Here is a 16,044-nt window from a genome sequence, read left to right as displayed (position 1 = left end):
TGAAACAAATGTCTGTAAACCACCCCTTTTGTATGAATGAAAGCAGCAGTTTCATCCACATGATGTCCCGAGGTTACAGCGTACTTTTTCCTTGAATAGAAATTACTAGTCCCTCTGGAGAAATTTGATGCTACCATTTAACTAAGTAATGCAAGGTTTAGTCGATCTGAAATAGAATCTAAATGAACACAGTTCTGATCCGGTAAAAGTAATAAATTTTATATATTTTACATATGATATATATGCATTTCCAGATGAACTGACTGCCCTACAAATATCAGATAGATCCACTTCCAACAGCATATTCGACCAGGAAATTTGTGAAAGTTTGTATTTGAAAAGTTTAATGAAATGAACACAACTTCTTTATTATCAATAAACAAAAGAAAACAGTATATTTACTTGAACAAATGAAAAGACAGTCACTTTTATTGGACTATGATTAGGTCGGCAGTTCTCTCTCTCATGATAGGTACCCACAAACAAAAAACGATTATTTTAAAGAATAGCTTTTTACTTGAAGAACTAGTAAAACTAAACTGAGATAGCACACCCAAGTTCAACTCTGTTCTCTCACAGCAGTCAAATAATGTCAACTTGGCCAACATTTACTATCCTTTCAGTCTAGATGCTACTGCAAATTATTGCAATATCTTTTTGGGCAGAGTAGACATAATCTGCCACAAAGAAACAATAAAACAACAAAAGATACAAAGGAACTAATCATTCCACTGTTGTGCATGTGAGTGAGTAGTGATGTATTACATGTAAACTATATATACACAACCTTGTTAACAAAACAAATACATTTCATATGCCTACATATATAAAAAAAACTTTAAACCTTGCTCTTTTACACATACTGACATGCATGAGAGAGTGATTGTGCTTTTATTACAAGACTAAAATATGATTACATCCGTACACACTCCTGATTTTGGAAGACATGGGTTCTATAAATTAAAATATAAAAAGAAAACCTATACTACAAACTAATTTTAAACAATCGCAAAAAGTATCTAAAATGTTAATCCCCTATCAGCCACATAATTCCATGAATGTGGAAGACAGAGGGCATTCTCAAACAAGATTAACAGACAAAATAAATTAGGATAATTCATATTTACAAAACATACATTCACTAAAGGAAGTGATTGAGGCTTCACTGAACCATTGAAGCTTCCAGTGTTGTTGTTGTCGTCTTTAAATGGTGGCCATGGATGCAATGATGTTTACAAAGGCTCTCACTAGGTTTTAAAGTTTATTAAGCATTTCAGCAAAGTTTGTTTCGAATTTCGCGCAAAGCTACACGAGGGCTATCTGTGCTAGCCGTCCCTAATTTAGCAATGTAAGACTAGAGGGAAGGCAGCTAGTCATTACCACCCACCGCCAACTCTTTTATTAACGAATAGTGGTATTTACCTTCACATTATAAAGCCCCCACGGCTGAAAGGGCCAGCATGTTTGGCGACCCTCGGATTACAAGTCGAGTGCCTTAACCACCTAGCCATACTGGGCCTTTCAGCAAAGTATGGTCTACTTAGATGTTGTAGTTATTACCCTACTAGTATTGGCAGTCTTTTTTTTATTAACTAAGACCACCACTGCCAGCGCCTATTTCTTCACATGGTAATATAACATATGCAGATTATTAAACGTTCTACTCCATCATGTAACTGTGTAAACACTGTTCCAACTACACTGCCACTGAAACAGTTTTGGTACGAATAAATCCGCATTGAAGCATTTCACCAAAGAAAAGTTTAGGAACCTGAATCCCAAATCACATTACTTACTCCATTCAAAGAGGGCTTCCAATATCGTAAGAGCTGACGATGTTGATGCTGTTTTTGAGAAGCTAGCCACAAATACACAGCGGTAGGATGAAAACCAAGGAAAGTGTGAATTAATCAATTTGTTATGGGACGATGCCAATATTTTATCACAGCTCTATAAGCCAGATTTGTCAAGACTATCGTTTCTCACAAAATTTACTAAGAAACTCCTTTTGCATTTTCATGATCAAACTCTTTCCCAGTTTTAGTTTCAAGTCCACCTTTCATATGCATATATTATAGAGGTCTTAGATTCAGACTTGAAAGCATATTCAAACAATGAAACATTATCAATGTTGATCAGGCACATCTCCCATTGTAATCCTATAAGAATAAGCTCTATAAGCCAATCGAAGTAGCTGATGCAAAACACAGCCCGAATAACAGATGTGGAATTCATAAAAGCCAACTCTTATACTGAAAAAAGTCTTAACTCTGCTTTTATTTCCATCTCAACTTGTCAGTATCTGGATGTCAAATTAAGGAGCATTGAACTAATAGGAACCTTTAACATGTTCAAATATTCATTTGTTAGTGGTAAAGGAAAGGCAACATTAGGAATCACAATGTATACCTGTTTAAAATCAACAGAACTTCAAAATTACTACCGCATACGACCAAGCACCAAGTGAATATTATTCGAGTATTCTGCAACATATACTATATTTCAGTACTTGCAGTTTCCCTAACGCTGCAAGAAAGGCAGTAGATTCGTTGCTTTATCAGATGTGTACTACCAAAGTCTATACAGTACTATCTCATCACTCTTTTAACGAATATTAAATCTGCTTCCATAAAAACATTGGCAATATTTTCGTCTAATAAGGAAACAAGTTGCTTTTGCTACATTGGGTCTAGGTTTCTACCACAATTATAAATAATCATCTTAAGAGTATTGGTAGCATCCTATTTGCTTTTGGTTATGACAGAACATACAAAACCATAACATTACTTACTTCCACTTAGCTTACTATACTTACAATCATTTTAGCATACAGCCAGATTACCAATCACCCATAGTAATAATTAATTTCTAAATGCCAGTCCTCTTCTGAACTTTGAACTCAATCTGATAAATTGTCCGATTCCTCAATGTATAGGACTAAATATCTAAGGTCAGGTTCAGATGTTACACTTCCTGTTCCCGAGTCACTACTAGAGATAACGCAGTTAGCTCTCTGGACAGAAAGCAGACTATTTCATATGTAGCTTCCACCATCATGTTATATTGCACCAATGCATTAGTCTTACTTTGAATTAAGTCATTGAACACCACTTGTATACGTAGAGTAATATTGTTCTCTTTGCTACACATACCGTACAACCCACTGTTCCTGGGTTTTATCAGGATGTAATTGAATAACTTTGCCATCTCCCAAATCACTGCACTAGCAAAACTGATGGGAAAACAGCACAAGTCTATCCCAAAGATGCCAGTCCCAGATCAGAGATTGCACACAATTATTTTTATTTTGTGGAAGCTAACTAGATTGAACTAAAAATTCACTCCTTTAATAACTAATCTATTGTTATTTACCAGAGTAAAGTCTGTATTTACTGACCATAGTGGTGGCCTCACATGGAAGGCTTTAAATATCACAAGATCCATGAAATTCCTTAATGCTCTTGTGTCTACCAGGAACAACTCACACCTTATCCTTCTACCCTTTTTGGCATATATTAAGATCCACTTAGCTGAACACTCAACACTTTGGTGCAAGCTGTCCACCATGATCTCCCCTCAAGCTAGTGGCCAAGTCTGAATTAGCTCCATCAGTTTTCACAGCATTAACTGCTTTTTACAAGTTATTTATGAGCTGATGGTCTGACAGCCAGTATCAACATTCTTGCCTACTGTACTACTCAACAAAGTATGAACACTTCCTTGTAAATGGTCTAATCCATATATGAAGGAGATGTTTCTCCCTTTCTACCTTAATCAATGTGTAGGTGAAGGCAACAGCTGTGGTTGCATTATACATCCCATAAGCAAATCTTGCAATGACACATTTCTCTTGGATGGACCAGAAGAACCATGTCTACTCAATGTAAACTAGTACTGTTACATCACTTTTATATCCCATGAAGGTAGTTGGTATTAATCCATTGATGGGTCACATAATCAGTGTAGGCTTATTTCTTCCCAATGAATGATTTGAAATGACTACTTCAAAGTGTGTCATGAGAGTGAGGATATTTCTTACCTCAAATTGCTATTACAGAAACTCATTGACGAGTTTCTCAATGAACGTATTAACCATACCTTCCTGAGCTGGCAGTTAGTTCTTCACTGTCAATCCTATTCTGAACATTAAACTCAGTCTGATAAATTTTCCAATTGGCAATATAGCTTATGCATGACTGTTAACAAGTCGTCTTGTTGCTCCTCTTCAAAATGTTTCACCAGTGTCCAGGGCTGGATCCCTAAGCTAAGGTCTAGATGTTACACTTCCTGTTTCCGAGTCCATCTACTTCAGGCAGTAACCTACTTGTAACATTTTCAAGGTGGAAGTTTCCTGCTTTTCTCACAAGAACCAGAGTGCCAAGCCAAAACCCATCTTTATCTCAATAGTTGCCAGGAGGTACCACCAATGCCCTCAGTTTTGAATAGAAATCACTGATAGGGACTCCAGGACAGTAAGCAACTTGATATAGCTCATCATACAGCTTTATAAGACTATGTATAGTGAACTGCCATCTGTACTGCATGGAAGCTTTTGGTCCTGAATACTACATTATCCCACGGGTAACAATCCTCAGCTGTGGATGCCTGTTGTCTCACTTACCAGGAAGATTACCCTGACTGGCAGAAACCTTCCACCATGGTGCATGGTTTGGACTAGAGCTAAAGCTACTGTACTCTCACTGATAACAGCGTTGGAATTCTATAGAGACTTTCATACAGTCTTGAACTTGCAAGAAGCACTTCCACTTCAATGAACCTCAGTCATTCACACTTTCTTTTCATCAAGATTGATCCTTAGAAGTGTCATTTGCTTGAGGGATCTGAATGCTCCAGGTGTGAGCAAATTCCCCAAAGGCATTGGTTGCAGGCTCAGCAATTTCATAGACCTTTACAACTGAGGTAAAAACCCCACATCCAGTCTAGGACTTCTCCAAGACTCAACTGTCACTCACTGCTAGTAAAGTCCCATCCAGTTATGAGTACTAGAAGATGTCATTCTTACCATAAGAGGTATTCCTTTACATTTTTCCAACCCAATACATCAAGCAAGGGGTAGTAATACTGCTATTAATGTAGAAACTCGGGAATAAATCCTAATGCCACATAGCACCAAAATTTCTCCTGCCTGTATACTTGTGGAATTTTCACATATATACTGGTTTCCTGATAAATTAAACCAGCTAATAACAGATTTATTCAGTACATAATGAGAGTAACCTCAACCTAATAATTTGGCTGTTTCCCTATTCTGTGTGAAGTAATGAGACTGGGCACATATGACTAAAATGAATATAATCTTTATTACAGGACAGACATAAAAAAAGAAAATGAAGCAAACCCACTTGCACACACAAAAGTTGTTTCTATTGGATAGCATTTATTTAGACAGCTTTCTTTCTCAGAACATATTTCTGTCTTCATTCTTACTTTAAATATTTACTTGAAAAACGTCAAGTACAAACAATCAAAAAATCGTGTCAGAATTCAATGGCAACTCAGTTTATTCATCCATTTAACAGTATCATCTGATGATCTTTGTTCTCTTAAATCACTGATCAGTTTTAACGTTCATACAACTCCAACTTGGCCAGCAAAGGATATTAGTCACTAATCCTTTCAACATGTCTTATGTTACTGAAATATTTTCTTGGACAGAACACATTAGTTACAATATAGAACAATGAAAGCAAGTAGAACAAAACAATTTTAACTTCTTTCTAGACCACACATTTATGCTAACACTGTATACAAACTTTTTTTAAAGAAATGTCTATATAACTAAAGGATGTAATGCTTGCCTTTCATAGTTATTCTGCCTGACACAAAATTTATTTTGGCTGAGGTACATTGAGAAGTCCCCAATTATCCAGGAATACACCACTAAATTACTGTGCAAATTTAGTTTATAAACAATTTTTGTTGAAGCCTTTAATGTAGTTAAAAATCTCTTTCAGGTTCTTTATTATTATATCAAGTATTTATATTTCTTGAGTTAAAAATATATGCATTGCACATTGTATACATTTTACTTAGTAATTTAAAACCAAGATCAATAGCACCACTTTGTGTACATGTCGATACTTAGCTATTTGAACAGCATTATTGTCAAACTTATTATTAATCTAGTGTTGCTTATTAGTTTCAAAAATTTAGAAGTGTTCTTTGTCAGAACTGCATGAAATACGGTGAAAAGAAATTAAATTTGAAATTTGTTTCATCAACTAAAACCACTGTTATTAGATTATCATTGTATGTACAACATACAATATAAAATAAAATCTCTCTAGTCCAATGCAGTAATTTGTATTTACAAGTTTATCTTTGTATCACACCTTCATATCTGATGTGAAGACCATTTCAGTAAACAATGGGAAACAGATATGTTATCTGCTTTTAAAACCAAAATATAACCTGTACTAACAAACCTGTGAGCCTATGGCCTGCATTTACAGGGCCAGTATAAGGCAAATTTAATTTCTTTAACAAAGTTATGAAAGAATTAGCAGGCCTTCTTATTTGTATGCTCTAATGTAAATAAATACCAACTTTGGGGGCTGCTTCTGGGGAATCCCCACAAAATTGTTGTTGTGGAATACCCTGGATCCCTAAGAGGTTGGGTAAAAAGTTTTACCTTCTTACAAACCTTGGGGATGACATAATTCATTTGGAATCACTTAGAAGTTGCTGATTTTATTCATTTACGACTCTTTTAAACAAAATTCGTGTTCTGATCATGCTGTAAGTATGGCACTTATTAAAATTAGTACTAACTTTAATGCAGACCTGAAATATGACTTTCAATAAGTGTTAATAAAATAGCCAACAATTAGTAGTTTTACAGTAATAGTAAGACTCCCTTTAAAACTATAATTTCAAAATCTCGGTCTAATGTAAAGATTATCTATTGCTGTGTGTTGACAAACACTTCTCATAAAGATTCAATCATCAGAATGGCACACAAATGGGAAGCTTGATATTAAGTTTATTCCTTTTTATAAGTACAACACTTATATCTAAATACAAAGAATAACATGCTATTTAAGTTCTAAAGAAACTGTTAGAATTAGTTTACAGTTAATAATAATACTTTATAAAGGAAAAGACAAAATCCTACATACCTATTACTGCAAGCTTTTGTTTAAAAAAGTTGCCAAACCCCCATATGAAACAACACACTTATTCAGTACTATTAATTCAAGAGTTCAGAAATAATTTTTTTAAATATAACAATATAAGTATTTGTGTAAACATACACTTAAAACTTCTAGTAACAATGTTTATAGTTTATTAAAAACACCAAACTCTACAGTGGGTTATTTTTTAACATTCTGTATATAAAAAAAATACCCACTCTGGAATGAGTTTTAAGATTGTAATGTTTTGAAGTAATATTTGTCATAAAAGATAACATATTTTGTTGCACTGCAAAAGTATATCATGCACATTACTTTATGCCTAATTTAAAAAATATTTATAAATAACCACTTTAAAATGAGTTCTAAAATTGTGGTAGTTTAAAAATGAAAGTGTCATCAAAAATATTTTTTTATTTATGTAATATAACATATAAACACACAAGTCAATTTTGAGCTTATGTTTTGTCTGATTTTAAAATATTTATAGACATTCACTCTTAAATAATTTTTAAAATTGCAATATTTTAAAAATTAATATTTGTTATGAAAAATAATCTTTTAATTTACTTTAGGGTAATAGCAATACACACAAGTCTATTCTGAAACTTATCTTTTGTGTAGTTTATCAATACATCTATGTGAACAAACACACTGAGCTTGGAAGATGTTACTGAGAAAGTAATAATTAATTAGAAAGCAAAAAATGTACTTGTATATGATTTACACTTTGCACATCAACCATTATTTACTACTTTCATAATAAGTACAAAAAATCAATTTCACCATTATAAACATGTAGATGTTGAAAATGTACATCCTCTATGCTTAAACTACATATTCAGAGATGCCAACTATTTCAAATGACTGAGCGTAATGATTGTAGTCAGAGCCCTTTATCATTTGCGGCTAGTAGGCCTGACCAATGTCTCTAAGCTGTTTATTACTATATTATTATTATAACTATTATTATTTATTACTGCTATAGATTGCTCATTTATGACTGTGTTTTGTGTATTTAATAAATAAATTTAAAAAAATTCTTTTGAAATTATGTCTTTTATGATAAATGTTGTTATCTGCATCATTTTTGTCTTCACCTCAGCCTTTTGTTGGTGAGATGCTGATTTTGTATGTCTGGAACAATCGTTTATCCCACCATGCGCCACAGAAAAATCGATGTGACAAACTGTACAAAATGCATGACTTTCACTGACTTTTGAGGCAATGACCAGATATTTTGCACTATACTCTTTCCTAAGTTTTTGATTCACAGTTTTAGTCCTTTAGATTTGCCAAAAACAAGACAATCTGATGAACTAGGCCTCTTTTTTTTTCCATCTTGTGAACGATTGCATTGGTGTTTCTATGCCGCTTAGAAAACAAGAAATACCCATCTACGTGAGCGCTGATTGGCTGACAAGCACTGATGACGTTACTATGGATTCCCTCACGTACCCAGTATGGAGAAGCACCGCACTCAAACTATTGATAGATGTCAGAGATACAAATATTTTTTATTATTTCAAGCACAAACATGATTATTGCAAGTAGCCATTTAGACTATGTCTTTTATTTATTATCAAAATTTATTTGTATCTCACAAGAAATTTTCTTTTCACCCCTTTCAAGCCCTGGGGGAACAATTTATCACTTTATTGTATAGGCCTATACAATATATAATAATTTGGGAGTTGCAACAAGTCGTAATATTTGTCTGTATGAGCGTATAGTCATAATGCATACACCAAAATCGTAATAGTTGGCATCTCTGCATATTCAACAAAACCAATTACATGAGTATGTATACACTTAATATTGGCACAAGTAGAAAACCTAGAAACATATCTTGGAATGTTTTGATTCTCAGTTGTGATGTACATCACAATGGATTATAAAATTCTAGAATCATATATATTTTTGTACACACAAAATTTCTTTCCAAAATTTAACAGTTTCATTGCATTACATATATTTAAAATGGAGGAAAAACCTTGTGTGTTAAGTTGTAATGTAGAACAGTTTAATTTGTACCCATCAACATTTCTGTCAGAATACAAAATAAACAGAGTTAATGAATATGTCATATATTGTTTCACCAGCATTTTCTAATTGAATGGTTTTTGAGGTTGGCAGTTAATCAGTATAGGATACACTGACCAAAAAATTGTTTGTTTTCCAAATTTCACACATTATTTTAAAATTGCATTTTCAAACAACCACTGTACATTCTTCACTAAGATATGAAATATTTTTGTGAATGAAAAAACATAAATTTAGTTATTTTGATATTAAATATTACTAAGTAAGGTTTATCTAGTTGTAGTTTACCTGTTTATCAAGTTTATTTTTGGAATATTTTGAATGGTCAAAACATACAACTTTTTAGGAAAAAATGTAATGCTCTTACTAAATTTACTTCTCCAAATTAAATTCTTAAAAAAGAAAAAAAAGTAAATCAGAATTAGCTAAATATGTGACTCCAAAATGTCATTAATCTTACATGCATGGGTGGAGGTCAAACTGCATCTGATATTGCTGATATCACAACAGTTTGTGTTAGATTACAGAAATTACAAAATATATTACATAATAATATTAAAACAAAAATATGCATTTCAGGTGTTGAAGAACTTCGTCTAGATATAATATATAAACTATATGACATAAAAAAATATTTATATTCTTCACATGAGCCTTACCTTAATTCACAGACATATCATTAGTGAAAATAATTTATTACATATCTGAATGTTTGCATACAATAAACTTTTAATTTTTGCTAACAGCTTGCTATATTTTGTAAAGTTAACAAAATCATTTACATGATTAAAGATAGAACAATGTAAATAAACAAGTTTAACTTACTAGATGTATGACATTACAGAGAATTTGTACATTTGTAATATTCTCTGAAACATAGTAACTGCATTTTCTGTCACTAGGTAAAAATACACTCAATTTTTAAAGGAAATAAAAACTTGGGTGTGACTGCAGAATCTATTTAATGAATTTTTCAAACAAATATCCTGACCTTGGAATTTGACTCCCTAAAGTTCATAATTTGAGTACTGAAAGTCCATGGTAATCTATATACAATACAAAATTATGTAACCAAAAAAATTTCTTTTACACACATTTTCATACAGAAAACAAACATTTTTACAGGTGAATTTAATATCATCACCTAATTGCAAAAAAGTTAAAAGCAATGGCACATGGCAAAATATGTACATTTATACTGTATTTGGGTCATTCTTTAATAACAACTAATCAAAACTTACACAGGCACTGGGTGAACATAAAATTAATGTTATTGATTTATTCTTCTGAATTCTACACTGTACAAATTATACATTTTTTTTTATCTTGATAAAAAGTTTCTTATATGAAGTCAAATTCCTGGAACGTGGTCTAACTAAACCTCAATTTAAGAGACCAGCAAATTCTTGTTAAAGTTATTAATTATTAAGGTTTTTGAAGTGTTGAGTACATAGATTTTTTTTTTCCTCTCAATGCCAGAATTGTGACAGGATTTTTAGATATTTCCATCCCATAAGCTATAGTAAAAAAGGCGATATCCCAATACCTTATTGTTTATATATTACACTCAAATCTCAATGTTTCTGCAATAAATATTCCTTGAAGTGTTTCTGAGTAAGTTTCAATACGGAAGAAACATTTTAAGTAATATAAGTTCCAAACTTTTTCAGTAATTATTGTATATTTGGCAAGTTTTAGTACCTGTTTTTCTATGATATAACCTGATATGATACAAAAAATATTTAACTTTTCCAACACAAAATATTTACCCTTTCATCTTCAGATCTTAATCAGTACCTGTAAATATTATAATTTGTAAACCAAAGCACAACACTGATGAAAATATACTCAGGTTATTGCTGCTCACTCATGAATCAGTTCTGACACCAAGTGCCTTGTAACTTTAACAAAAACACTCTTCATTTAATCTTTTTCTCAATTAAAACTGTTCTAGTCAAGTCAAGGTACACCTAACATCCACGTTATATATATATACACATACACACATATAAACCTAGAGAATGTTAATTTGCTGCAACAAATAAAAAATAATTTACTGCCACAATATAAATGTAAATTTCATTCAAAAGTCATCAAATACTTGTGAAAAAACTGCATTCTATAGTACACAAAGCAATACTAAAATATATAATCAATAGAAACAATCTAACCATAACAAAAAACAAAACAAAAACAATAACTCTTGTTATGCATGGCAATTCTATCTTCAATAATTAAAAAAAAGGTTGCTTTAACCTAATTTTTCTTAAGTGCAGTGCAAATATCAATAATTTGTCCTGGAAGAAGTTACTGTGTCTCAGAAAAATACAAAGTTCTCATTGTTTGTACAGATATTCAAGCATAAAATAAAACACTTTTGTCCAATGTGCAGTTAGGCCTAAAGATACATTTTCCTGCTTTAGTCTGTAGATCTGGACTAGATGTTGAACTGTCACAGACTGTAAAGAGATGTTACAGGGCTTATACCTTGAAAGCACTTAATTGTGAAGTAAGCGTAGCTCTTTTCCGAACTATGAGGGCTGCCACTAGAAAAATCAATACCATTTTAATTCCAATATACATAATCTAGCTTCTTTAAAGTGTAAAATATTGGTTTAAAATACATAATAAAATGGCCACATTCTTTCCAAACTATTTTCACTGACATGTGCATGTACAACATACTAATATTTTCTTAATTGTTCTCCTTAATTAACATTATAATATATTATAATATGTATTGCAACTTAATGTACCTGAAAATATATTAAAAACAAAAAAACAAACATTTTATTGTCACATAGAAATATAAGCTCTTTACTGTAATAAAAAACAGAACTACATATAGAGATGATTGCCTAACCAATGTGTATTATTGGAAAACAAGACACACAGTAGTGTGTTGTGTGGTTAAAACAACAGGGCACACTGTGTGTCATTAACAAGAATGATATTTTAGAAATTTTCCACCTCTTGTTTCTCAAACTAGAGTAATCCAAACTATCACATTTTGTGTGTAGGTGCTATGCTGGATTCTTACTTCATATACCAAATTTCATGATAAACCATTAAGAATTACCTGAGATACTTCCAATTTTGATTTTCTTCCTTTTTTTTTTCTTCTTTGCATCAAAAGTATGGAAACTATTTCATAAAAAAAACAACTTAACTTTTACAGATTTTTTTTCAAAGTTGTTTTTCTGATGTATCTTTTCAACCTATAATTAGTAATATCATTTGGCATTAATATAAACCAAATGTGCAAAGTTATTCAACAAAACCCACTCAAATTTAACAAACTATTTTGTGCACATCTATGCAGAAATCATGAGTTATCGGTCTAATATTTTTACTACAGCTTTGTCTACAAGTAAAGTTGTCCTTAGTTTGGTTTTGTCACTTGGATAAGCAAGCTGTTAATTTAGAGCAGCAAAACTATATAAGGTGAAAGGACATGCCAATACACAAGTATTGGTTAGGTTAAGCAAACTAGATTAGTAGTTTCTAGCTCAAGTTTTCATAAAAATGATATGGGTGGACAGTTATTATTCATTATTCATTGCCAACTTTTATTACATTACTCTAATTAAAGAGCATTCAGCATCACACAATACTGGCTTAAGCAATTAGCATCATTGATGATGATGATACAGCTGTACTGATCACATGAGAGTGATGACAAGAAACTGTTATTTTAATTCCATGGCATTACTATAAAGGAAGCCATTAACACTGTTTTAGAGAGAAAATCTATCATCAGATATTTTAAATAATTTGGTTGGTTTTATAAAGAATAGGTCTGTTCATAAAACATTATAACTTGAAAAGTAGGTTTAACACCATCTTGATTTTTTTGTAAATCATATTCAGAGATGTAAGATGTATGGTAAAAATCTGAAAAGGCTGAATAACTGGTGACATGGTCAAACTGTGGCCTGAAGTATGGCTAGTTTTAGCTAATTCATAAAAAGTTGCATGCAACTACATTTTTTTACAGGAATTCTAATAGACTTTAATTACAAGAATTGCTGATTTATCAACTGATATGTTATAGGAAATTTGAAAACAAAATTCAGCTTTGTATCATATTAAGTCTTAGAGCTATGGCTTATTAAATAAACCAATGTTTTTTTATGATTTTGGGTTTTCAGGTAAATTTACTACCTCACCATGAAAATCCTAAGAGAGATAAACTTGGTTTGAGAACATTTTTTTTTTTAATTTTGTGGGATTAATTCAGTCAGTGTAGCAAATTTCAGCCTTCTATCACCATTACTCTTGCAGCTTTAAGCAGCCAAAGTTGCCTGAAAATGAATTTGCCAAAAATAAAACAAAATTAATTAAATTTTACAGTAAATTTTTTGTAAATCAAAAACTATTAGAGATATGGATTTAATCTTTGGCAGTTTGTCATTATATGGGTAGATAAGCAGATGTGAATTTTTTCAAGGCATTCTGGGGGTTACCTGCAGCCCCCTGGATGATTTGACATGGAATGACCCCCTTACAACTAGGCTACTTATCAGATATGCAATAGCTGATGTTGAAATCAACTAATTCCTAAAGTAGGTGTATAAAACACTCTTATAAGTAACTGTTTAATATTGTTTTCAACTAAAAGTCCCTCACTTTAAAATAGCAGATTAGATAGATAACAGTTAGTTATCAGCACCAACCACCAACTCTGTGGCTATTCTAATTGAAAAGTGGGATTTGACATTATACAGTGTGAAAATCAGTCTTAAGTGTGCCTGTTGCAGTGTGTAAAATCATATGATTTAGGTTTTATTTACTAATACTGGTTTTTATTGTTAATATCTTTATAGGTTGCACTTAACCTGAGCACATAGAGGCTTATATAACATAGAAACAAAAATATAAAGAGGCTGATGTAATGCAAAATCTTATATAGTTTTCTGAATAATCTCAAAATATTTCAGGTGAAACAAAAACAACAGAAAAATAATTCTGATGAAATTTTACAAAATCATCCATAGCAAGTTTATTCTTTTTAATAAAATAACAGCATCAGCCATATACTTTCTATAATATGTGAACGAGGTAATCATGTTACATGCAAATACTACATACATTACTGTCCTAAAGATCAAGGTATTTACTTATCTACTGTTTGGTGGGATAGTTGCTTTGTGTCCCTTTTCACCTTGAGACTGTCACAAAAAGAGCTCTCTAATCTGTAATATGAATGCATTATTGGCACTTCTAAAAAATATTAAGTACTGACATATTTTTAATTATGTTTTAGCAAGTAATGTTTCATAATTATTTTATTCTGACTCCAACTTGGTGTGTTATCTCTTTCATCCTAACAGTCATAAATAACTGCACACTACTTTGACAAACTTCTCAATTTTTGCAGATGTCAGTGAACTGTGCTCAGGTACAAGTTTGAATTACCACAATCTGCTGACAGCTTTTGAGTGAAATTTTCCTGTACAGTAACAAAATATATAGAAGAAAAACAATGCTTATGAATAATTTTTTAATGTTAAGAAAGGAAAGAGTTATCCTAGTAGTTCAAGCCTATTTTATTTGTATAGGTGTTAAGTAATAGCTGAGTAAGTGAGAGATATATTAGTATTGTTGTTATCATCAGGCCCTTATGTAACATTACTTGAATGTTCTAAAAGCAACAATGACATTTGTGTTTGATTTTTAGTGCAAAGTATCTTGTCAGAATTGAAAAATCAGAAATGAGTTATGATGTATATTAAGTTCCAACCATCAGATGTTTGTAACAGAAATAATTAAAAAACTAATAAAAATATCACTGTTGGAATATTCTAACAGTTCTCACGTGGTAGGTAAGGATTGGAAGATGAGGATAAAAGTTTTCTATCTGGTTACCTTTCAATTAAAGTGACATCAATAAATGTGTGAAACAGAATTTAAACTGCAGATGAAACTAATTTTGAAAATTTCATCAAAAGTATAATATTTTTTTAAAGTTAAACAGTGGTAAGATACATTTAGCTCTTACCTTAGATGTTCAGAATAACAATGTGGAAAACTGTATGCTTCAGTTGTAATCACTTTGTATAATAATGTATGTGTTTCTCATTTGAGTTAATATTGTTTATAATGAACTTATTCAATACTGAATGTTCTAAATTAATAGATGACTTATCAGTGACAAAGAAATCAGAGAAACTGACAATAAAAAATCACCTCTAGACATCTGAGACTATGCTTATAGCTGCAGTTATGCTTATAATTCACAATACCAAAACTATGTTTATGGCCAGAACCAAAAAAAAGTGTTAATGTGGACACAGATGTACGAGGTCTGTTCAAAAAATACATGGACTGTTTGAATTGTGCGGCTCCAGTTGGTTCCAGGGGAATCCGCTTGGTGTCGCTAGGTTCACACAGATCAGCTGATTACGACGCCATTTCCCATTGCAGATATCTTCATTTGTGTATTAGCTACACGGTTTTAAGTGAAGTGCGATTTTTTCGTTTGGCGGATTTCAGAGTGAATGACCTGAAGGAGCAACGACTTGCTGTGAAATTTTGTGTTAAACTTGGAAAATCTGTGACTGAAACTTTTGCTATGCTTAACACGGCTTACGGTGATGTTGCTATGAAGCGTATAGCATGTTTCAAGTGGCATGAACGTTTTAAGGATGGTCGACAGTCCATTGAAGATGATGAGCGTCCTTGACGTCCTTCCACGTCAACTGACGACCCACACGTCGACAAAATCAACACCCTGGTGTGGGCAAACCGACGTCTTACTGTCAGGGAGCTTGCTGAAGAGTGTGAGATATAAGTTGGATCTTGTTACGAGATTTTGACCGAAAAATTGAAGATGCACTTAAAATAG

At 32.1% G+C, this 16,044-nt stretch overlaps 1 protein-coding gene across 7 annotated transcripts in view; it reads right to left on the bottom strand.

Moving 5' to 3' along the window:
- Positions 1-6,985: 6,985 nt before the first annotated feature.
- LOC143225116 (arf-GAP with dual PH domain-containing protein 1-like) overlaps positions 6,986-16,044 on the bottom strand; it is a 47,547-nt gene continuing 38,488 nt past the window's right edge. For 2 of the 7 annotated variants that reach the window (XM_076453926.1, XM_076453931.1), the window contains one exon: positions 6,986-11,743. In XM_076453926.1, the coding sequence (XP_076310041.1) occupies positions 11,679-11,743 (65 nt within the window). In that variant the 3' untranslated portion in view covers positions 6,986-11,678. The other 5 variants (XM_076453925.1, XR_013013622.1, XM_076453928.1 and 2 more) reach the window with 5 other exon arrangements.

This window comes from Tachypleus tridentatus, chromosome 9 (genome assembly GCF_004210375.1).
Source record: "Tachypleus tridentatus isolate NWPU-2018 chromosome 9, ASM421037v1, whole genome shotgun sequence".
NCBI lineage: Eukaryota > Metazoa > Arthropoda > Merostomata > Xiphosura > Limulidae > Tachypleus > Tachypleus tridentatus.
The sequence above is the reverse complement of the archived record's forward strand: the minus strand, read 5'-3'. Positions and strand labels throughout refer to the sequence as shown.